A 24,213-nucleotide genomic window follows, 5' to 3' on the forward strand; every position below is an offset into this window, starting at 1 on the left:
CTAATGCTGGCTACACAGCCTGTACTGTGCACGCTGGATTAATGCAAACAATTTCCTTGCTGGTGAAAGTACCAGTCAGCATTCACATCCATATTCTTAGTTCATGGTGAAAGTCATAGTTTACCTCTAGGCAGACTATAAAAAAACTATACAGATTTATATACATTTATATCAGGTTTTGGCCAAATGAAATAAACTACCAAAACATTGTTCATGAGTATTAAAAAAAACATGTGCATCTGGTTTTGAGAGCAGAAAGTGTTCTCAAAATGTCATCACAACAAGAATAAACAGAAGGACATCAGTCATATTATCACTTTAAGAAGTGGGTCAAGAGCATTAGGCCATTATACGGCTACATCAAATGAATGACCACACATACCTGACCTGACTCAAAGTGATTGTTTGGTCACAACACAAAAAAGGCAAAATATAGAAGCTACAGGAAACAGGCTGTGTAATGACATAATACTTCTGAGAGGAAATATTTGAAATGTATACAATCAATGCTGACTTCTGCCACACAATAAAAACCAGTGTACTTGACCAATTTGTACAACCATAATGATGAAAAAGTAGTACAAAATAAAATACACATTTGTTATGGCCCATAGCAGAAACATAAGCTAACCTCTAATGCAAGCTTGTTCCCAGTCATGCTTCAACATGGGAATGAACACTTAACAAAGCAATCTTGAAGCTCCTTAGCATTTCTTAAGTGCTCTCAAGAAATCACAATATATAAAATGCACTTTCTTCCGCAACAAGAACCAGAACAAAAATGAAAATAAGTGCATTTCTGTGTGAATATGTTTTCAGCAGTGTTTGCACTAATACCACGCTTTAAAATGAAATGTTCCATCAGCAGGTGTGAAATGAAAATCGGGAACACTGAGTGGGAGTCAGAGGTCTTCTTACTCCCCCTCCTCCTTGATGCGCTGCTGTTTGTTGCGGCGAGAATCCAGATCGAAGGAGAAGTCAGACCACTCATCACGGGGCGGAAAGGAGATGGTCTGGCGCAGGGTGAAGCGCACAGCGTCGATAACGCGCTCCCCCCTGGCTTCGGAGGTGCCCACGCTGACAGTGGAGGCTCCGCTGGTGGTGCGCACTATGTGAGGAGGGGAAAAATCCATAGCCTGTCGGTGCTCCATGATGCCCTTCCAGATGATGTGCTGACAGTCCGTGGGGATCTTCAGCCTGGACAAGTCCTAATGGTCATTACACAGGGGAGCGTTAGTATTCGCAGGGGGAGCCACTCTTCTTTCTAACCCATCAAATGACTCGTGTTGGATAGGCAAGGGCTCACCTCCATGTTATAGTTCTCAATCTGGTAGATGTTGGTTAGGCCCTGTGCTGTGAAGTAGTCCAAGCAGCCTGCGCAGCCCAGCCGTATAAGGAAGCTGCAGGAGGAACAAGAGCTTTAAGTGGGGGGACCGGGTTCACACAATTTACTTGAAACAACAGACAAAGTGCTGGTTTTACTTTATGTAAATAAAGATATACAATTCAAAACTATTAGTGTTTGTACTAAGATATTGTACTAAGATATTTTCAAATAATATTAATTATACAGCATTTTGACATATTATATTTTTGGTGATTTGGTTTGTTTTCTCCTGACAGTGGAGCTGTCACCAGTGCCCGCCCTCTCCTGTCAGCAAGCAAGCTGCTGTATACAATAACAACCCAAGCACCTTCTGGATAGTTCACAGCAGTCTCTGCCTGGGTCATTTACAGTAACTTTAACATTGCTGTTGCCATCGCTCTGGCTGATCAGAACTCACTGGCTACGGTTAATGGCCATTACTGACGCCGAGGCTGACGTGAGAGGCTGGAGCAAGCTAACATAACCACTGTCAGGAATGATTCCTTTATGAGATGATCATGTCTGTAATAGGGCAGTAAGGCGCTGTGCTTTGCTGAGGTACCTGGAGATGCTGCTGTCCATGGGGTATGGAGGAGGGGGAGTACAGTGGGAGGAGGGCACCAGTGGTAGCTGTGGCTGCAGTGCATGTGTGGGGCTCAGTGAACTCATGTCAGCATTCATGGGGATGTGAGTGCCCATCATAGGAGTCACTGCAGAAACAAAAAAGGAGCTACTGTCAGCCATCTTTGTACTGCTATTAGATTTTTACACATTATGTAAAGGCTACTGAGACGTGGGAGGTTGCTTGCAACATGACACATGAAGCATCATATCAGGTCCTGCAGAAAACTCTCACAGGGATCACATTCTCTTTGGGAAGGAAGCTGTCTGTCGGGTTTGAGCTGGAGAGCTAGGGGAGTTCAGGTCCCCCACCCCCCCACCTGCCAGCCCGAACATGCTATCTTCACAATAAGCCCAGGAGGGACGGGACAACTGGTGGAGGGTCTAGGTTGGGGGATGTACAGCCTAACACAGACATGAGGAGAAAACAAAACAGCACACTTACTGTCAGTGAGGCCTCCAGACATGCTGGATGGGGTGAGTGTGTTACGCTGCTGGGGGTTGATGAGCTGGCTGACAGAGGGCAGCTTGTTGACTTTTCCGTGAGTAGGGGAGCTGGAGCCGAAGGAGGGCTGAGACTGCATGGAAGTCCTGGGGAGAGGAGGTGACAGGCTGTTACTGACAGATGCAGGCCTGCAGCATGACTTCATACTGACAACATATTTTACTTAGAAATGGCCACATTCTAGCAAAAAGCTCTTTATTAAATCTTGACAGACAAAAAGTGCAGCGGCAACCAAAATAAAATCTGTTTCAAACAGAATGGTCACAGATCTGTTCTGTGCATCACAGTATACACATCTACAGCTTCCTCTATTAAAAGGCACCTTACTGAAGAAACAACCACAGACTGCCCTGCAGTCATATTTGGACAACATGACCAGCATTAGCTCTCTCAGTAATAGAAAGTTTCTCCCCCCAGAACCCAACATGAGTTTTGAGTCCAGCTCTCATGATGACACTAAGGTGTTGATTTGATAAGCTCTGTGCGTCAAGTAAGGTAGAACAATGCATTTAAGCTTGATTCCTGTCCAACTGGAGGTCAACATGAAACAGGCAACTTTTCAAAGTACTTCACAAAACATGCAATTCAGCTGATCTGTTTCAGCAGAGTCAGGCAAGGCTGCAGCCCAAAAACACGTTATCAATTATGAACGATGTGATGTTCCAGGACCTGGCAGCACCAACACATCATAGAAACAGAAGGCTCCTGTCCAGTGAAGAATCCCCGGACAGAAAGACGGGTCAAAAAGAAGGGAAAAGTGATAAAAAGGAGACAGGAAGGAGGTCCGAGTAACTTGAAGAAGGAGGAGGAATGTGGGGTTTCACGAGGAGCTGCACCGCCGCCTCTGCTCTCCTGCAGGTTCCAGGAGCTGGCTACCAAGACGTGTTTTTATCAGGCTGCAGGAAGGAACCAGAAAGGAGAGAGAGAAAGAGAGAAAGAGAGAAAGAGAAGAAATAAGGGCTCACAATGGAGAAGAAGAGGCCAGGAGGTCCAGAAAACAGCTCAGGCAATTTGTGCTGTACTAAAACAACTGTCCAGCAGATGGCAGTACACACACACACACAGATTACAGCACTGCTCCAGTGGAATGTATGCTTTGTAGTGAGAGAAAGAACAGGTCTGAAACACTGCCTGCTGAAAAGTTTATTCCATAGGCGATAACAATGTTAGCTCTTACAAATAAAACAAGAAAATGGCAAACAAATAAATCCAATAAGCAACAGTCTGATCTAATGTTCTGATTTCAAACCCAAATTAAGAGTCTAAAATAATTTCTAAAATAATAGTAGTGAGTACTAAGTGAATTTGTCAGCATGTTATGGCTCATAAAGCAAAAAACAGCAAAGCAAGCACTATCGCACAGCGTCTGCCAGTCTCCTAATGGGAAACTATAACATAAGCAGTAATTATCATCACAGGGCTGTCAAACTATCACTTACAGCCATCTCTGCCTTTGCATAGCTCATTGTGAAATGGGCGATTCAAGGAAAAGTGTGTGTCTGTGTGTGTGTCTGAGACAGTTTTAATTATGCTGAAATGAATAGATGAGGTTGAGGCACGGATTTTGTTTGGTGCTGTTGTGCAAACCTGGCACAGCACCCAAAGGCGTTACCATGCACCTTTGGAAGCTTCTCCCTAACAAAGCATGGCCAGGTACATTTGTCACGATTCACCAGCTTTGGCTCGTATCCCATGAGAGAACAAGAGAGAGGGAAAAAAAGACAACCAGCTATACTTGATGCAAGGCTCACCCTCTGAAGTCAACTTCTGTGTAAATTCTCAGCTGCTGGTATATGCTGAATAACACCCATTTACAACAATAACAATGTTTTTCTCAATGGCACTCATGCATGGCCTTTATCACTTTTCCAGCAACAAGTCAGTCAGTCATCAGTGCACTCGATAAAAATAATAATATCCAAAGTTCTGTAGCAGCCATTTAATGCTAAGCTACCCAGCACTACTCTGGGATTGAGGGTTAAGGGTGAGCCTTGCAATGACTGTAGCTGTCTTGCACTTATTAGCACCGATACTCACTGTTTTTGAAGGAGGTTCTGCTGCTGCTGTCTGTATGATTCTATTGTATGCTGTGGCAAAAACTGCATGAGTTCCAGAGACTCTTTGATTTTTACCAAAATCTCATAAATTTCACGGCCTTTGATCTGTGAGGAAAAAATGAAGACAGGGGTCAGTCAGCCGCTCAGACAGAACAGAAACTAATACTCTGAGGAGGACTTACAGGCAAACAAAAGACTTCCTCATCTGTAGATCTTCTCTTCTTAATGGTGGACATCTGTATGCCTTGGGAGACATGGCGGAAGGCTGCAAACAGAGAAGAGAGTGATTACAACAGGCCATACGTTAACCATAATACTGAGCCATAGCAAAAGGGGGAAACAAGCGCGGGAAAAGGCAGCACTCAGCTGAATCAGTGAGGTGGTCCAAACTGCCAGCATGTCAGTTTGGACCAAAAGCTTGTCAGCCCGTCACCAGCCCCAGCCTTACTTACGGCGTTTCATACCCTCACTGCTCTTTGTGACATCTGTTACGTTTTGCTTGCGGATGCTGTCTTCGTCTGCCTTGCGGTCTCTGCCGGGGCAGGCGCAGATCCTCGCCTCGAAGCAGCGGCGACCTAATACCTGACCACTGAGAGAGTAGATCGTTTAGAAACGAATGTATTGCTTCACTACAGACACGATAAAGATGGTGACAGGGTCTCTTACTCTCTGGTTTCCAAAGTAACGATGATGAGGATTGGACGTCTGTTCATTCCACCCACACAGCTGGAGTTGCACATGAAGTTGTACAGAATGGTGGTGAACTCCGTGCCCACCTGTGAAGAAATCAACAGGTGAGTGACCACAGCAAAACACAAACACGGGTTCAGCTGTGATGGTGGATTTGACCTTGTTTCAACCTTAGGTACACTTTGTATGTAACTATTTAGGATGGGATTTCTCTCATTCCATCACAATGCATTAACCTCACAAGGTCAAACATGTATTACAGATGTATTAAATAAAAACCCTGATTTAGGTCATTCAGGTCTGTGGGGTGAGTGACGGCTCACCTGTGGAGGCTCATAGGGAACTAACACGCTCTGTCTTCCTGTGATGGTGTCCTCCACATACTGGGCGTGGCTGTTTCCCTCTACTCGGATCAGATGGCTTGGAGGAGCTATCTGGCCTGGAAGCAACATAGAGTGATGTCATTAAATGTTGACAATAGAGCAGTGAGTTTGAATGGATTTATTTTTTAATAAATCAGAGGAACTCACCATCGTTAAACTCGCGGCTAAGCTCGTGATTCGGGCAGCGTTTTACCACTTCGGTGACATGTTCAGCTTTCTTGTAAACAGGCATGGCCCTGATGACAGCGCCCTGTGGTGGTGTGGTCAGGACTTTGATCTGAATGGGACATGTCTTAGCAATTTGGCAGTATAACTTCTTCAGCTCTGTGGAGTACTGCAAAAAAGAACATGAGGAAAGAAAGAGGTTACATAGAATACTTTGATTCAGGGAACAATAAACTGCGCTGCTTAGAGAGAGACACCAATTGGCCTTGGTAACACCTGGTTTCCCCTGAAGCAACAAGGGTTACATTCAAGACTGTGATTATGACCTACTTCAATAAACACACTCAGTTTTTTTGGTGCTACAAGTGTTTATTGGGCAACCTCAGAGAAATCTCACAGAGGGCCTCTGGGACTTCCGAGGAGTGCTATAAAATGGACCCCTCCAGGAACAATTACACCGGGCCTGGCTTTCATCTTACGGAAAGGGGGGTTGTATTCTGCTGAAGGGTCTGATGGCCACTCATTGCACAGAGCAGGACCTCAGAAGTGGCTCAACAAGCTGCAGCTACAACAGACTGCGTTTGGATGAGAATGACTCAGTTTGTGCACTGTAGTGTAATCACAGAAGATCCATCTTTGATGTGATGGGTGCTCACACAAACTGGCACATGTTCAAGTTTGCAAGCCAGGAGTCATGAATAATAGATGTGTCTTGATCCCTGGCACTGTTAGGATTGATAACCAGTAAGCCATCAGAAAGACTGAATCGTTACTAACAGGCATAACCCAACTGTGTAAACAAACCATTCAAATCACTGCTGTGTACGCAGAGCTTAAAGCCTCTATGTGCAGGAGACATTGGGTGGAGGACATTTTCCTGTCAGGTTCATTTCTGAGTGAAGAAAAGTGAACATTATGAAAAGCACTCGGGGCTGTGCTTGAGAACAATGCAACATAAAATTCCACCTCTAATAAATGTGCTTCCAATGAAAAGGCGCTCATCCCAGTACCTGTCTGTGCTGATTTTAAGTATTACACAAGCTTGGCACGGAAATGTTCTGCTCTGCTCCCCAGGCACAACTTTCCTTTCATCAGGACAAACCCAAAACAGCACCTCCTCATCTCTCGCTCCCATAATGTTGCTTACACAATTCTCAGCAATACTCCCCTTTCTTTAAGCATTGCAATTAATGCTATTAATAAAATTGATATTCTTTGCAAGGTTACAACAATACCACATTGTTCATCAGCCATTTAGGCCTCTTCCAGTGAAAAGAAGAAAAAACATAAAGGATGAATGGTTTGTGGTTGTCCCCGCTCCTAACCTGATACTCCTCGTACACCTCTGTCAATCAGCTAAATGAGGTGGAGAAGCCAAGAGAGTGATGGAGGAGTGCGCAAAAGAGAAATAGAGAAATGCTCTGTAATGGGTCAGTGATGGTTTGAATAATTACAAGAAGGTTATGCTGTGACGCTGAAGGGGAAAACAGAATGCAGGGAGCTGAAAACATAAAGGTCTGTTTAGATGATATCTTGGTGTCTCAGTCTTTTACACACACAAGAATACCATCCCAGCCCCACACACACACACACACACACACACACACAAGAATACCATCCCAGCCCCCCCCCCCCCCCCCCCCCCACACACACACACACACACAAGAATACCATCCCAGCCCTACACACACACACACACACACACACACACACACACACACACACAAGAATACCATCCCAGCCCTACACACACACACACACACACACAAGAATACCATCCCAGCCCCACACACACACACACACACACACACACACAAGAATACCATCCCAGCCCCACACACACACACACACACACACACACACACACACACACAAGAATACCATCCCAGCCCTACACACACACACACACACACACACACACACACACACACACAAGAATACCATCCCAGCCCTCCAGCTACAAACTTTTGAGCACATAACTGTGTGTTGGTGCTGTTTGCTCAGCAATGAGAGCTGGAGCTGCTGCTGCTGATTGCTGAAAGCATCATGTGGTTAAAGCCAACACCGTTCAGGGTGGAGGACAGCCAGTTGACTGATGGGATTCAGTGGCTCACACAGGGTGCGGTGCTCAGGTGTTAACATGTAATTATGAGCCTTTCATTGGCCACAATGTGAATTGCACACAGTGCTCAATGCAGAGCTTCTTAATCACAACTATTTGAAACTTTTGTGTTTAAGAAGCACACGTGAAACATTGTTCAGCTGGCACAGACGACAGAGAGGTGAAAAAATAATGATGATGAATGGTCAAATGTATTTACTGCTTCGGTCAGCATGCAGCAATAACACTGCAGTCTTTAAGCTGGGCTAATATGTCTATACAATAATCCAGCTGCATGCAGCATGCTGCATCTGTGTTGTTACTTTCTTACAGACACAGCATTTGGACACTAAAACACAAGCTTCCTGTGCAGAACAGGTCGAGGCAGGCCCACAGCTGTAGCGTTCTTTTCTCCTTGACAGGTGCTGCGGGCGCATGCAGGAGTCAAGTCCTGACAAACATCAGGCCTTAAACAAGCACTGTTTGGCGCCTCTGGTCTTGTCTTCTTCATACCTAACATGTCATGTCATGCCTGCAGCTTCTCCCAAACCTGTTTAATTCAATAGTAATCCAAAGTTTTTTCCCTTCTGTTGTTTCCTCTGAAGCCAAGCACCTGCATTTTAAATCAAATCTAACATTTTAGCATGTTTCAGTGTTTTCTCTGGAATGAATGTTAGGCTGTGTTTGACCACCCAGTCACAACACAAACCTCACTTAATGTGGCATAGTACCACTGTGGACAGTCATCACTCTAGATGACGATAACTACGCCGAGATTACTGTATTTGAAACTGAAAATCAAACCAACAGATGGAAGACACTTACAGAGATGTGTCTCTATTTTTTAAATGCCAAATAAGTGAAAGACAAGGTTTGCTAAGTGTGCTAAAAATTGTTTTGCAGATCCTTGTTATGCATCCTTTCAGGAATCACCAGGTTTGTGTTACTCCAAACCCACAATCTTTGTCAAGATATCTTTTTTTAACATTTTAGTTATCTACACCCTAAAGGCGTTTGAAGTCAATCTTTGTTAGAGACAAAGGACATCTACACCTTTCCGTGAAGATGATGAAGAAATCTCATTGCCCAAATCATAAAAACCTTTTCAACCCTGCCTTTTTAAAATTTCCCCTCCAACTTTTCCCATCTGTAGCTTCTAGGGATTGTCTCTCTGTGATGGGCGAGTCGCGACAAGCTTCTTGACACAAACAAGTCTCAGCCCCATCTCGTGAGGCGTGGGACGGGCCCGCAGATGTTCCAGGGGCAAGCTGCGTCTTGCCGCCTTTCACTGGAACACTCTTCTCTTTGAGCATTCAAGGGCTCTCCTCCTCCTCCGGCGCAATGTGAGATGCAACCATCAAGCTTAACTCTCTCAAAAAGACAGAGCCTACTCCAAGTGCACAGGGTTCAGGAAAGAGGCACACAGTATTTACACAAGTATTATCTACAGGCCCTCAATCCATTACTGTAATCCCCCTGAGCTCAACAACGTCCCAGTGATAGCCCAAACCATGGCATTCCTGTCCTTTGACTATGTGTGGTGGCAGCTAATACACATGGCAAACACAACCAATCTTTAGCCTCACAATAGCTACATCAATAGCCAACAATGTCTGCCTCATTTGCAACACTCCATTAATTTAACAAAGCAAAGAACCAAACCAGGGTATTCATTCTGGACCTGGCCAAGTGTTTTTCTCTAACTGAATGATAAACAAGGGGAATGCCATGGAGACTGCAGCAGTGCCAAGAAGGAAATTGTGTGGGATCTTTCTGGGAAACATTGACGTGTGTGTCACAGTCATCCTAGACAGGAAGAGGTTAAGGTGTGGGTTAGGGATTAGGTGTGTCTCCGTAAGAACAGTCATCAAAAAGCACAGTACACAGTCCACTAAGTCCCTGTGGAAGATCCCACAGGCCTTCAAAAAAGGGGGCATTAGCAGATCTCCGAACAGAGCAAAGCTGTGGTGGTGACATCTTTTGTGGCTCTCTGCCATCAGTCCAGCAGTTGAGCTTTTGGGCTGAGATTGTGGGAGCTTTGTGAAAGATCTCCTAAGATCAGGTGTGAGAGCCTGACACTGTAATCACTATTTTTTAGAATTAGGTTGACTGCAGCTGCAGACCGGCAAAAATGATTCTCTCTTCAGAAAAGCATCACAGCAACAAAATAATATTCTTTGGCATCATTGGTTTTCACTCTGGGACAAACAGTCTGTCTCACTGCACGGATTTATGATGTGTCCTCTGGGGCGTGCCTCTCACAAACTGTAGTCTTATCCACCTCACACCTACATAGAAGACAAACACTTTTGTTTTTGGGACTGTGAAAATGAGAGGGATGAGTGAGGTAGTGTGGGAATCAGGTAAATGTCACAATCCCACACCTGGTGTGGCAAAGGCATAAGCACTCCCTGAATTCACTTGAAAGGCACACTGCATTAAATTCATACTCTGACATAAGCAGGTTTTTCAACACTTACAGTATTTAACAGAGATAGCTTGGGTGCGTTTAATCTTGTCAGTCTGTCCTCACAATGCATGATGAAAACATTTCTTGCAAAGTTTGTCACACAGACAGGGACATAAACTCTTGTCATCTTTGTTGTCCACTAGGGTGCATTAATAGACTAAACTTGTGGCATGCTGCACAGAGAGGAGCCGGTAAGACACATAAACAACAAAGCAGGTGGGGCACTGATGCAACAGCTGTCCTTTAGCCCTGTCATGCATAATGACAGAGCAGGAGGAGCTGGTTGTGAGGATTTTAGTGAGCATCACATGGTGACATCTAGCTGCATGGCCTATCACAACACCTGGAACAACAATTAAACCTGTTTACCTCTGTCATTGACAAAGCACCAGTAAACCTTGGCTAGTAAAGGGATGTTTTGACATAGTCACTGTGAGCTAATTAAAGGTTTTCTGGATATTGTGACATAAAGAGTTTGGTAAGGGAATGTCTGTCACACTGACTGAATTCAGAAATCAGTGTTTTTTCTGTCTGTAAAAGACATTAACAAACACTGCCTGGGTTAGTCATGATTTGACGCCATACATTGCAACTGACATGCTTCATTGCCAGAAGTAGTTGTGCAATGCTTACAGGTAATGTGCATCTGCCTAGAGCATAGGCAGTGAGATAAGAAGTTATGGGTGAAAGCATCTCTTTAGCCTTTACTCTGACAAATCACTGCCTCATAATGATTACCTTGGCAGGCAGAACGTTAAAGTGTCATGGGACAGTCTGTGTTCTCTGTTTCCAGGCTTTACCCTCAAAGTAGATACGTTCTAGCTGTATGAAAAAGAAACATGCTAACCATGTAAATGTTGCACAACATTCGGCATAACATTGGCTATCAATAATGAACTAAAATGATACTGCACAAATGACTGAAAGAACGTAGGCCTTACCGTCCAGGTGGCAGATTTTGCTGTACTGGACTGCTGGAAGGACACATCAAAGGTGTGGGGCCCAGCATAATCTGTGTTGGATGGGATGGCCGGTGACGGAGAGAGGGCATCAAAGGTGGAGCTGGGCTGGGCATAGGGCGATGGGGCCGTCACGTTGTTCTGTGCGTGGTCATTGTTGTAGGGGCTTGTGGAGGTTGAGCCACCATTCTGAATGCTCTGATCCATGCTGTTCAGGAGCCCCAGGTTTGTGTACTGTGACTAAGGATAGAATAGGAGAGAGGACACAACAACAAAAGGATTTATTTAAAGATGTTATTGATGTTACATTTAAAATCTTCACTGATAAATTAAATATCTGTTTTGAATTGTTGCCCTGAGCCTGTAACAGACTGTTCCAAAGCTAACACCTTTATTCACAGACAAAACCTGACAGAAAGGATGAAATGAATATTGAATGAAAATATGCCTGGGCCAGAGCCAGTCACTCCTGCTTGCTCTGCTTGCCATTCACCCCATTCCTTTCCATTTATAAATGGCACATTCCTGGCCGAGGTGCCACGGCTCTCGCCGTTAGATGGCCATTAATCTCTCCAGGGCCTCTTGTTTATTTCAAGCATGGTAGACCACAGATGTCCCACTCACACCCAGTGCACCGCCAGGTGTTAGTGTTGTACCAGATGACCAACAGGACGGTTATGACTCAAGGTAATGACTGATGAATCAATATTGTTGCTTTATTACATCCAGATCCACACTGGCACACACAAACACACCCCTCTACAGTCAGAGTGAAGAGACAGACACACCTGAGAGAGGTCATTTGAGTCAACTTTAACACACTTGTGCAACAGCGCCACAGGGTAAAAGCGTGTTAGCATGAGGGTCACTGTGTGTGCTGCACAAGACTGCTTAACCCCCTGGAAACAATGACACCAGAGCTTATAAGAGCTTGTCTGGGGGAGAATTATGCTGGGCATGCAGGTGTTAGGAGACAAGTGTTGTCTGAATGGAACACACACACACACACACACAAAGAAAGAAAGAAACCCCATTCTGGTGGAGATCTTTCAGCCTTCAGCAGGAAGCAGTATCCCCAAGCACACCCTCTCACAAAGGGATAATTACTCACATGTATTGTACAGATTTAAACTCAATGGGGTTAAGAGTGGCTCTGTGCATCTGATATTACCAGGGGAAATAGGAACAGCGTCCAGTGTAACTAAAAGTAATAGAAGTTGCTCAAAAAACAGTGTATAAATATAAACAAGGTTACTTCATTTCCTGTTTGGACAGTGTTTTCCCGTATGTGAAGAATGAGTGATCATGATATCAGAGTGACTCTTTTGAACTATGGTGCAATTTTCACTGAGGCGCTCAGCCACTGGGAGATGACACAGCCTCCCCTAGGACCAGATGCTGGCAGCTGCTATGGTGGATGTGACAGGCACCAATTATCAATGCCAAATTATAATTCTAAAGAAAAGGTTGATGCTGGCCAGAGACCAAACATAGATAAAAGCAAAAAGCACAAAGCAGACTGCCTGACATACACTACTTAACATTAAATGCAGGGCCCCCAGACAATGCTGTCTCTAGTTTAAAAGAATCTAGGATCACAGATGAGGATTTGAGGATAAAGTAGTAATTGACCAGATAGTGACGCTCCTCAAATTCATGACATTTGAATGTTTAATAGCTGGAAGTGGGGAGGCAGCTTCTAAAAGGGCCTTGAGTGGGGAAGTTTCAGGCCCCCTCTTCGTTTCCTCTAATCAGATCTTATTCCACTATAATACAGTAACCATTTAATAACCACTTTAGCAGCTCTTAAAAATTCCTTCTGTTTATAGCTGACGCTGAGTTTAGGCCTTTGGGATGTCATGCTGCTAAGCAGAAGCACAATAAATCAGCAGCCTTGACATCTGCAACAGCCTTTAATAAAGTTTGTCAAAGGTTGAGCTGTCTGTTTGAGGCTCGTAAGCTCATTTCTTGCTCTGAAATAAACAACTGTCCTTCAATGTAGAAATCTGGACTATCCACCATACAGACCCTGAACAGACCCTGAATGTTAAACCTACCCTGTGAAAAGTCAGTTTGAGGGACATTATTGGAATCTGATGAAGACAGAAATGTCACGAGGCTCCAGTGCGGCTACACTGCCTCACTTTAACAAACTATAATTTTTATTTTACACTGAAAAACTGAAACAGATAAAATGTATCATTGAAGTCTAAATCTATGCAAACGGCTGCCTATGTTATGCAGTAACAAGCACAGATAATGGCCAGCGTCTGAATGACCAGGAGACGGCAGGAACCAGAACAGACCTGGCCTGAGGGGGAAATTGCTCCCATTCCAGGCTCTCCGTTGACCTGCTCTGTGTTCCTTGAGCCAGCATATAAGAGCATCTGGGGGGCTGTGATGAGTGACCACAGGGGAGGGGGGCATTAAAGGCTCAGTGGGACTGGGGGTTGAGGTGGGGCTGGGTGGGGGTCTATCTACACCTTATACCTGCTGGGGTGGGCAGAGCAGGTGATTGCATCTACATCAACATACCATTAAAGCAATTATGACCCCGGACTAAACAACAACGCCTTGCCAGGCACATTCTAATGGCAGCAGCGGCTCCCAGGAGACTGGGGACGAGGGGGGAATCTGATACCTCACACACTGGAGCTGGACCCCACTTAAAGACCCCCCTGCTCAACACCTTAAAAGACAGTGACCTGACACACCTGCTATCTGCAACCTGCAATCTGAAAATCTATCACCACTCACTTGCTTAGCATTAAGTTTGGAAGTGGAATTTTGGTGGAAAAAAAGTCAAGAAGCACAAGACAACACTCAGGGAACAAACAAAAACAGGGAACTCGAAACTCAACTTGCTTTGTTCTTAAAAAAATCTTTGATGTTCCATTTTAGTTAAGTAGAATGGATCTTTTTTAAAAAGCTCTGTATATTAGCAATGTCCTTATTTTTAATAAACAAATCATTTGTAGGCTGTATTGGGATAAATCACACATTCATCAATCACTTGCAGTTTCAAAGAACAAAAGATGTTTCTCATGCTTATTACAGGGTGAAGTTTTTAGTTTTGTAACATTTTTGGTTTAGTCTTTGACAGAAAAATATGAACTATAAACATCAACTTATTATGTAAAGAAAAAACAAATCAATTCTTGATCTAATCAGAATACGTATACTTTATGATCATCACAGTCACGTACACTTTTCTTTCCTATTTTATTCTTTCCAAACCATTTGACCGTCAAGGAATGACACCTAACAGAAGGCACACTACAGGAGAGTAACAGATTTTTGGCAGGCTTACATCAACCACTATTATTACTATTACTATTATAAAGTAAATCACAGCCACACATATACATGTCTAGCCAGACAGCAGCCATTTACAGAGGGAAATATTCACAAAGGATTCTCCAGTTGTTTACATTCCCTTGCTCTTGGGACTCTCTCTCTCCCTCACACACACACACACACAGATGTGCACAGGAACACCCACATACTGTGGAGAGGCAAAATGCAAAAACACCTATAATAATTATTTGCTAATTGTTAGTAAGTCATGTACTATGTCTGGATTGACTAATATTGATCAATACTCTGGGTAAAACAACAAGTCATCAGAAACATGATACACATTGATATTTTAGGTGGCAGTTTTAGATGTACAGTCTGTTCCAAATTACAAGGCCTACTTTAATTGTCCTCCAACCCAAAGACCCCGGTGAAACCAACCAGAGGAATGGGACTGAAGACAGAAGCTCCAGTACCAGTTCCTCAGTTGGGCTTACCTCGCTGTAAGATGGCGTGCTCCCTGTCTCCAGGTACAACATGTTGGCGCTGAGATTGAGCAGAGCTGCTGCTGTTTGCTCCACCGGCTCCAGGATTCTACAAATCTCTTTTCCTCACTCTGAAGGAGTGATGTGGACTACAGATGCAAAGTGGACAGGCAGAAGCTTCTATAGGAATCTATTGGAAGGTAATATATACCTGGAAAGGATGGGAGGGGTCTAAGGAGCTACCTGTCCAATAGCAGAGTCCACACCCATCTGCAGAAGGCGCACTGTCTCCTGGGCCTTCCAGTGAAGCTCTGTAGAGCTTCTAACAGGTAAAAGTTTCAAATCAACTTTGTAGTTCTGCTCAACGTGCAACGCAACAATAATTAGCAATGTTTTCCATGCATGCTTGCTTTCAGACTTTTTTGTGCACATTTCATTTATTAATCCTAATGTGGACAATATGGCAACCCAAGTAAAACGATTAAAAATCTGCAAACAAACTAACCTGATTATAGTAATAATAAATGCATTTGTACCTAGGATTTTATTTTTGATCCTGTCAGTACTGCTATAAAATTATACTGACAGAAAGATTTTTGATTTTTGTTTGTTTGTTTGTAGAAAATCCTTTAAGTGTACTAATTGTATAGGGTGATTACAAATAATTTTCTTCATGGGAAAAACCTCCAAATAAAATATAACGTGAAACAACAATTAAAAGCCATTTATAACTACAGAGAAAGCCATCAGCCCCAGAGGAGCTGTAATCTGGGTTTGTTGGCAGTGGTAGCTAGTTAGCATAAGAATTGCTCCCCCTGCATCCCTGAGGCAATCTATATGAGAGGAGAGGTCCCCAGAAAAAAAAACAATGTGACTCCTGTAGATTGCTTGTATCTATCAGAGATGACTGATGTAGATCTGTTTTGGAAACATGCATTGTTTCGTAGGTACAGTAAAGGGGCTGCAACTAAAGGGCTCGCTCAGTTCTGGTAACCCTGACCTTGTAAAAATTAACATGACAATTAGCAGATTATATCTTTACTATCATTACAATCCTAGCTAGCAAACTGCTCATTACAGAAATTTTCAGTGGATGGGTACGCACACACGCACACATGCTCACACACACACATACAGGGTGCATAGATACACTAGCAACTACCTGAACAGAGGTAAATGGTCAGAGGAGCACAAATCACTTCTATTACTACACAGCCTGAGGGCTAAAGCTCTTGCCCTGTGGTTACAATGATTTGAAAGCTGTCTGAAGTCTTAAGCACAACTATGATGTGAAGTCAGTGTCTCCAATCATCAGGCCACACCCTGCTCAGGCCCCAGGGCTACAGGCCTGTAGGTCAGCCTGTCACAAAAGGCAAATCAACACTTTAAAGAGCTCAGGCAATTGGCCTCCTGAGGTCCCCAGCCTCAGTGAGGATTGTGAAGACGATAATTAGCTTAGCTAAACAAACTTCTAATTATGTTAAAACAACACTGATATCTGAAGAGAGGTTAGAGTACTCAGTGTTAAGCAAATGCTGCACTATAATATAGAACAGTGGCTGCATTCAAGTGTGACAATATATGCGAGGTGTACAATAGTGTGCTGGCTATTTAATGCAAAAGAGACACAGCATTCACAACATAGTCAAAGTCTAACATTAAGACAATTGCAAACCAATAAGTAAACCAGTCTTATCAAGGCTGTGGCACCAAATAATACAAGGATTGAGTTCAGTAACAACAGTGATCTGTCACCCTCAACAATATACTAGCAGAGAAAAGTCAGAAGTCAGATACAACAAAGGCAGACTGCAGCCACTAAAGATTTACAGATCCGGGCCTCAGACAAAAGAGGCTTTCTGTAAGTTTTTCTTTTTAAAGAGGCTATTCCTAAAGTCATATAGATTAGTTTAGTATCAGGTGTCGGGCACAGACACCTGACCTAAAAGCACGGTAAGCTCCCATCCACACGGACAGAATGACAGAGAACATCGCTTGGGTGGCAAGTTTTACAATCCACACAATCCTGTTAAATAACAGTTTTTGGTGAAAATCTATGCAAACAAAAATTGGATTTAAAAATCTGCACTGCAAGTGCAATGTTGAACAAAATGCATTTTGTGAGATAGGTCTACAGGTATAGGTATATTATTATTATTATTATTATTATTATTATGAACACAGCTGTTTTTTTCCTGTCCAGCCCAAATAAACGAATAAAAACAGAAAAATAGAAAATGTATTGCACAGTTTTTACACAGCTGATCTATGATGTTATTGTGCTGTATGCAAAACTTTCATACAGTCATACAGTCCCAGGTATCCAGGCATATATATATATATATATATATATATATATATATATATATATATATACACTTACTGTAAGCCTTGTCTCTGAAAACTGGCCTACAGGGCTAATCTATTCTCCCTACACATACCTCCCAGTGATTCAATAACTCAATGTTTAGGTGGACACTGGCTTTGTGGAAACATACCATATTTCAGATAAAATATAATGACTATTTATGGCATGATAATGCAAATAGCAGCAAAAATGACACATTCTTTTTAAGCTGTATAAGCATCACACTTTACATTTAGGAAACTAAAACCACTGACCAAACAATTATCACATTAGATAAATAAGAAAATTCTGAATTTAACAAAATGTCCACTTCCAAAAAAACTGCTATAAAAATGTAATAAATTAATACTTTTTTCTGCATTTTTCTGCATAAATCTATGCTAAACATGAAATCATTTTCAGGAATGTACCCATTTAAATGCCAGTTGATTACTTCATGTCACAGTTGTTTTTTTATATGGAAAAAAATGTCCTTCACTATAACATGGTTTGCTATTCACGAGACAAGCACAAAAACTAATGAAATGACAAGCATTTTATGCATAGGCTTATGATTAGGAAATTTTAGTGGTGAATAGTAGATAATCTCAAATTTTACTATTTTTTCTCAAAAATGAAACCCTTACATCAAGACGATGACATTATTATATTCATATAATATAATATTTATTCCTATAATTCCTATGCCCCCCAACATTTGTTTTATTGAAATTAACTCTAGATTTTTTTGTGTGCAATTTTTCTTAAAAAAAATTAGCATCATGCAATCAAACTTGCATTTAAAGGGTTAAAATCCTGATAATTATTCAGTATTTGTTAGTTTTCATCAAGACTGTAATCAATCAAATATTTAACCAAAAACAGCAGAAAGAAATATGAATCTGTTAATTTTTATAGCACCTTTAGAAGTGGATATATTTGTGCTTAATGACACAAAAGGGTATTAAATGTGTTTCACAGTGTATTTATGATGTATTAGAAAAATTAAAATTTGAATTCTAAAAGAGTCTTTGTTATAAAAACTTGTGCCAGATGCACCGACAGACAAAATGGTGGCCAGGTAAAGGGGAAAAAATGTCCAAATGGACAAAGAAGTCCCTTATGATGCACAAGGGTTAAACACAACATGTAAGTCGATCTAAGGGTGAACTACTTTAGGCTCAAATGTGATAAGAAAAGACTTTATGCTATATACTTAACACTGAACCCTTCGCACAGCTGATCAGAGCTGATCAGGTGTAAAATCAGCTGTTTGGTGTAGGATATAGCATTTCTCCTGCCACTCTCCTGCTGCATTCCTTCTTGTTATTCTACACTCTGCCTGCTCCTCGCCTCCCCCCACCTTTACATGGTGAAGACACATACTGATAGATGAGCGCTGGGCCCTCTGCAAGAGGCAGGTGCTGTGTTAAATTGTTGCCCTGCAGCTACAAAAAAAAATCCAGAAGAAAAAGGAATTTCAGATTAAACATAACCCTACACAATACAAATAAGTCCCCCAGGGTACTAAACAGTGAGCTGTATTGTAATGACTCATGAAAGACACACCTCCACACGGGTGGATGAAGAGGAGGGGGGCAAGGGTGGATTTGCCCACCACAGCTTTTCTTCAAAACAGACGCCTGCCTGACTTTGTAATAACGGCTGGGGCTCAAAGATTGGCAAGTCGCCATGGCAGCGAGCTCCTAGCCTCACATAGATGCTGCCTGAGTTGCTGGCGTGCCAATCAGCGCACCACACCCGTCTTTGGTGCAGAGGAAAGTGGGTGGTGGTGGGGGGGTGGGGCCATTAATCACCAGTTCAAGAGAGCACAGGCCCCCTTGGGGGATGCGCAGGGTAACATTACTCAGCTCCTTCGACAAAATTTCTATTTGCTATTTTTTCCCTACTTTGGCTGGACAACAACATTCCTACACTGGGAGGGGAGCATGTACATCATCTCTGAATAGACAACGATATGTCCCTAACTGCAGGTCAAACCGAAGGGAGCTTATGCAGCACATTTAATGGAGGGCTGAGATAAATTAATCTGGATGATTGACCGGTTTAAATAGATGTGACATCTATTTAAACTGGGGAAGTTTCAGTAAAAGTAATGTTTGTTAAAACAGAATAAGTCCATGCTTCAGCCTCCTCTCTCAGTGGGGCCACCCAGGTCAAACACAGCTTAGGCTAAATCAGATAAAATCATCACCTCACAGACAAAACAGATAAAGCTGCCATCTCTGCTGACATGCTCTGCCACTTTTTCACAACTGTTAAAGGGAAACCCCATACTTAATTAGAAAAAAAATGAAAGTAAATTTGGTATTTTGCAAAATGTGGGATTTACCACTGGAAGCCCCATCTACTCAGAATGAAAGTGATCACTGATGGTACATAACAAAAATGAGGCATAAAGTGTCCAACACAGACCACTTTTTGAAGTGATTCATTCAGAGAAATAAGTGTCATTTTTATGTCTTCATGGGTGTGCTGTTTGTGTAAAGGGTACTTCTTACTTACAGAAAGCATCTCATCTTGCTCGTGCATGGTTATGCAGTCCATGCTGATCTGGATAGTATTCCCTGCAGACCCATCTGTTGGACTGTCCGTGAAGTTCAGCTCAATGGGCTGGACTGAGTGAATGGCAGATCTGAAACACAAGAATAACTAGCTGATATGCACAGTTTTCTGTTTTTTTCCCCCTAGCAATAGTATCAGCATCAGTATCTGCCCACTGAGGTAAATAAAGTATTTCTTATTTTTACTTACTGGTCGAGCATATCAAACAGTTGGTTGAAAACATCCTGGCTAAAACAGTCATTTGTCTGTGCTGACTGGTTCTGGGACATGGTGGTGAGGAATGAGCTCTCTCTCCAGGACAAACGAGATGAAGGGTCCCTGAAACTGCAGAGAGACAGTGTCATTTATTACACATAAATCAAACAAGCAAAACTTCTCTGGCTGTTTGCCTTTTTTGAAAAAGTGAGAGTATTTAAAGTTGCAATGTCATTACGTGACTATTTCACATTATGGGATTATGAGATTGTGTTGAAAATAAATGTTGATGTGTAGGGCAGAGGTTTGGCCACCCAGCCAGTGGAGGAACGGAGGAGGAGGAGGAGTCCTGCTGGCAGCCATTTATAAAGAGCACTTCTACTGTGAAGAAGTCAGCCTGCATAATACAGAATATTTGTACTACACATAATGGTGATTATGCACCATTCAGACAGAGGCACTTTGACCTGCTCCCTTGAAACATTACACCTGCTTCAGAGCTCAGTCTGCTATTGTTCCAGCTGAAGTGGCGCACGCTGCAGTCTGAACTGGCGGAATTCCCCCCACAGTCTATGTGATAGCACTGCTACAACTTCTGGTATGTGTACAGCTGGATGAGCTTGGGGGAGGGGGCGATGGGGCAGCCATAATCTGAAGCTGGCACTATTTTAGGTTTTGGAAATTCCCACCACTCCGCGCTGAATGATATTAATACCTGACTTACAAACACAGACATATCTAATGAAGCAAATAATTTAACTTATGCAGGAGGAGCACACTGGGGAATGTAGTGTTGTATGTGGAATGTAGAGTTAGAATAAAAACTTATAAATATATTATGTGTGGGATGGCATCTATTAATACTAGACATGACTCCAGTTCAGATTTAATTTAGTCAATTTAATTGCTTTTGCAACATTAGGACCACATCAAATCCTGGAGGTTCAATGATGCCAAACATTGGTGAAAGTGGTTATTGATAATAAATAATGATTTGAAACAAACTGAATACACAACCACACACTCTGACAAACGAGGCAGGGCAAATGCACTGTGATTTAAGTAATCGTACAGTACACAGCAATGACAGAAATAAACTTCAGCTAATGGTAAACTCATAATAAGGCCAATTCAACTATGTGGCCTTATGATGTGTTGTAACACTAACACACACAAACATAGCTGCCAAGCTGCTGCTTCATTATTTCCGGAAATAAATAGCTGAGCAAAATTAACATCACTGAGCAATTTAGCTCAGTGACGGTGGATGGGGTGGATGGTGGATGGAAGGATGTTTAAGTCTGCTGACCTTCAGATATTGTCGGAGGCACAAGTTTCCAATCACTTCGCCACAACAACAGACAACAACAGAGAACAGGGCATATAAACATGGCGTCTTATTTATTAAATTGTCAATTTTATAATAATAATAATTTTATAATATTAATAATAATAATAATAATAATAACACGAAGAGAAAAAAGAAAATTATTTATTCTAGTGGACTAGACGGTGTGAGAGTTCAACACGTCACAGCACAAATTAGCAGAGTCCATGAGTTTAAAGAAAGGTTTTAAACAAATATGCCATCCTCAGGGAAAGCTGCTAAAAATAATGGATGGCTTAAAACAAACAGGTAGACTGCAGGCAGAGCAGGTGTGGTGTCATGACAGTTCAAGGAGCAGAGGATTTAGGTGTGGTTATTGTGACCTCTGCTTCAGTTCAGCTCCATTAGATCCTGGCTTTAATTTTCTTTTAAAATGGGCTGTTTAGCAGAACAAGTTTAACTGACACCTCATTAACTTCTCTGAAAGACTGCCCTGGATTGTCTGTTAGCCAGTCACCATCACAAAAGCTCTGCATCAGGCTAAGCATGCAGCATCTAAGCCTATAAATGTATTCTAATTACTTTCATAGTAAAATTGTTGCCTGCACCTTTGATCCAGATCTAGCATTGTTCTTTTGCTGTCCAGGTTCGAAACAGTTAGCGATCATAAAACACTGAAAAACTTAATTACAAAAAGATAAGTGCACTCTGGCTTATAATTCAAAGTTAAAGGTAACCTTAAATAAATCTCTTTATAAACATGTTCAGCAGTTTTATTTTGTAGAGATTATCCGCTAGATGGGTTTGTCCCTTTTCTGGCTGTCTGGGTGTCTGGTTACCCAGTTTTTCTTTAGTTGGCCCAAGGCAAAGGCTGTTCAGCATCCACTTAAACACAGAGCAACGCCTCCAGTTGAGACTGGAGCAAAGGTCAGCACTAAACAGGGGTGGCCATTGTCTCTTGGCAGGTTGGGCACACCGGCCGATGAAAATGCAATCAAAACAAACAGCCCAGCCGATTGGGGCCCTTCTCCAGTGTCTTTATTAATCACTCGTTCAAAGGCCTAAGACCTTCTCCCCCTCATCTGTCAGCCTCGGCTGGAAGAGGGACATGACTGCAAAACAATAGAAAGGCCCAAAGTTTCTCCACCTCTTATCCCCTTACTTTTTTTTACAAGTGAAACAGTCTGAAGTCAAATCCTCTGGGCCACAAAATCCTTTAAGGGTTGGAATGCAAAGAAAACAGGCAGGAAAGAGAATTGGTGCCCCAGAGCTGAATGAAATTTAAAGAAAAAAAGCTGGCCAAAGAGCAGGAAGCTTACCTTACATAAATAATAAATAGAAATAAAATATAGATTTTTTAAATAGATTAAAAACAGCCACAAGATTTAAAACAACAACAATCATCCTAGTCACAAAAGCTTTGTTGAAGTAAGTCTCAAACTGTTAAGTTGCACAGTAAACAAATGAGAACTGCAAATCAGATAAATCAAATAACAACCTTATTATAGGAACACACAGTATGAGACATGAGAATATTTCCTGTAACCAGGGTGCAGCATGCTCTAGATGCATGCTTTTGTTAATCCTTTAAATATTCTGCTTGTGTTTTTCCATTAAAGATAAATAAGCTGTTTTGTAGAGTCAAAGAGGCACCAGCATGTTCCCACATATTGTAACTACCATGGCTTTGCTGGTAGTACAGAAGACATGAATGTGCCACTATATACAAGTGCCACTGCTGTACTGCCACAGAATGAAATACATTCCACCAAATATTTTTAACATGCAATGACCAAAAAATCTCCTACATTAAGGATGATAAAAAATGTCATGTAATCTGTCTGTCATGAGCCCTGATTGCCCTTTACACATGCATTGTTGCCATAAGTATGCCACACTTATAAATACATCAGCACCGAGCAGCAGCTGAAGATCCAGGCAGACACAACTGTCTTCGGGTCATTCTGGACAAGCAGACAGCATTGGCCCAGATAGCAGCACAGTTCAAACCAGAGCAGGAAGATTTCCAGAAGGAATCTTCTAATTGTTCTGATTAGTCTTTCTGTGAGGGCCACTGTAAATGCCAGCTAAATACATAACTTGTGCTTGACGGTAAATCCATCTGGTACATTCTGATTTAAAAGGCACACCACTACTCAAGCCATCGGCTAATGTGTCAGTACTTACCGATGAAAGGGAAACTCTGGGCAATACTGCACAGCTGCATAAGGTGAATTCATGTTGTCATGCCAAACTTCACGTTGCTAAAATCTTCAAAATCAGCTTTTCATAAAGGTACATGCAACAATAACTGTGCTTGAGCTACAGGAATAAATACCATTAATGAAAAAAATAAAATACATACAAATATACAAACAAACAAACAGGCCTGAGGTAAAGTGCCGGGTGGTACAGTGCAGAGTGGAGAAAGTTTGAGAGATGTTTTGAATTTAGGTGGTTTTTTTCGGGCTACCCTGTAAATAGGAGGGGCTAGTGCCAGCGCTCTGACCAATCCCCAGCTTCAGTTGTACAAGATATCACTCACCCCTAGTTGCTAGGATATAGATATCAAGCAACTACATTTGACCCTGCACCCCCTCGACACCCACCCAGCAATCTCTCACACACACAGCCACTATCCTGAAAAGCTCCCCCTAGT

General features: G+C 42.3%; 1 protein-coding gene across 4 annotated transcripts; it reads right to left on the reverse strand.

The window, feature by feature from the left end:
- Positions 1-113: 113 nt before the first annotated feature.
- Positions 114-23,837, reverse strand: tp63 (tumor protein p63). 4 transcript variants are annotated; one of them, XM_028403001.1, is made up of 14 exons: positions 23,742-23,837; positions 20,222-20,356; positions 19,973-20,102; positions 11,300-11,557; positions 5,770-5,956; positions 5,563-5,678; positions 5,216-5,325; positions 5,002-5,138; positions 4,732-4,814; positions 4,530-4,654; positions 2,433-2,578; positions 1,929-2,076; positions 1,307-1,400; positions 114-1,208 (listed from the first exon to the last, which is right to left on the reverse strand). In XM_028403001.1, exons 1-14 carry the CDS (start codon positions 23,792-23,794, stop codon positions 915-917), a joined length of 2,016 nt encoding a protein of 671 aa, XP_028258802.1. In that variant the 5' UTR covers positions 23,795-23,837; the 3' UTR covers positions 114-914. The 4 variants fall into 4 exon arrangements, with proteins under 4 accessions (XP_028258802.1, XP_028258800.1, XP_028258799.1 ...); XM_028402999.1 differs by lacking the exons at positions 19,973-20,102; positions 20,222-20,356; positions 23,742-23,837 and adding an exon at positions 15,112-15,265 and having other exon boundaries at positions 5,014-5,138; XM_028402998.1 differs by lacking the exons at positions 19,973-20,102; positions 20,222-20,356; positions 23,742-23,837 and adding an exon at positions 15,112-15,265.
- Between the last annotated feature and the right edge of the window lie 376 nt (positions 23,838-24,213).

The sequence above is a fragment of the Parambassis ranga genome, chromosome 4 (genome assembly GCF_900634625.1).
Source record: "Parambassis ranga chromosome 4, fParRan2.1, whole genome shotgun sequence".
Taxonomy (NCBI): domain Eukaryota; kingdom Metazoa; phylum Chordata; class Actinopteri; family Ambassidae; genus Parambassis; species Parambassis ranga.

Excerpts from the sequence above, each read along its gene's own strand:
- tp63 (XM_028403001.1), bottom strand. The coding sequence starts at position 23,794 with ATGAATTCACCTTATGCAGCTGTGCAGTATTGCCCAGAGTTTCCCTTT. Across the intron at positions 4,655-4,731 it reads AGGAAGTCTTTTGTTTGCCT|ATCAAAGGCCGTGAAATTTA; the intron begins GTAAGTCCTCCT and ends TTTTCCTCACAG. Across the intron at positions 2,077-2,432 it reads GTCTGGAGGCCTCACTGACA|TGACTCCTATGATGGGCACT; the intron begins GTAAGTGTGCTG and ends TTGTTTCTGCAG.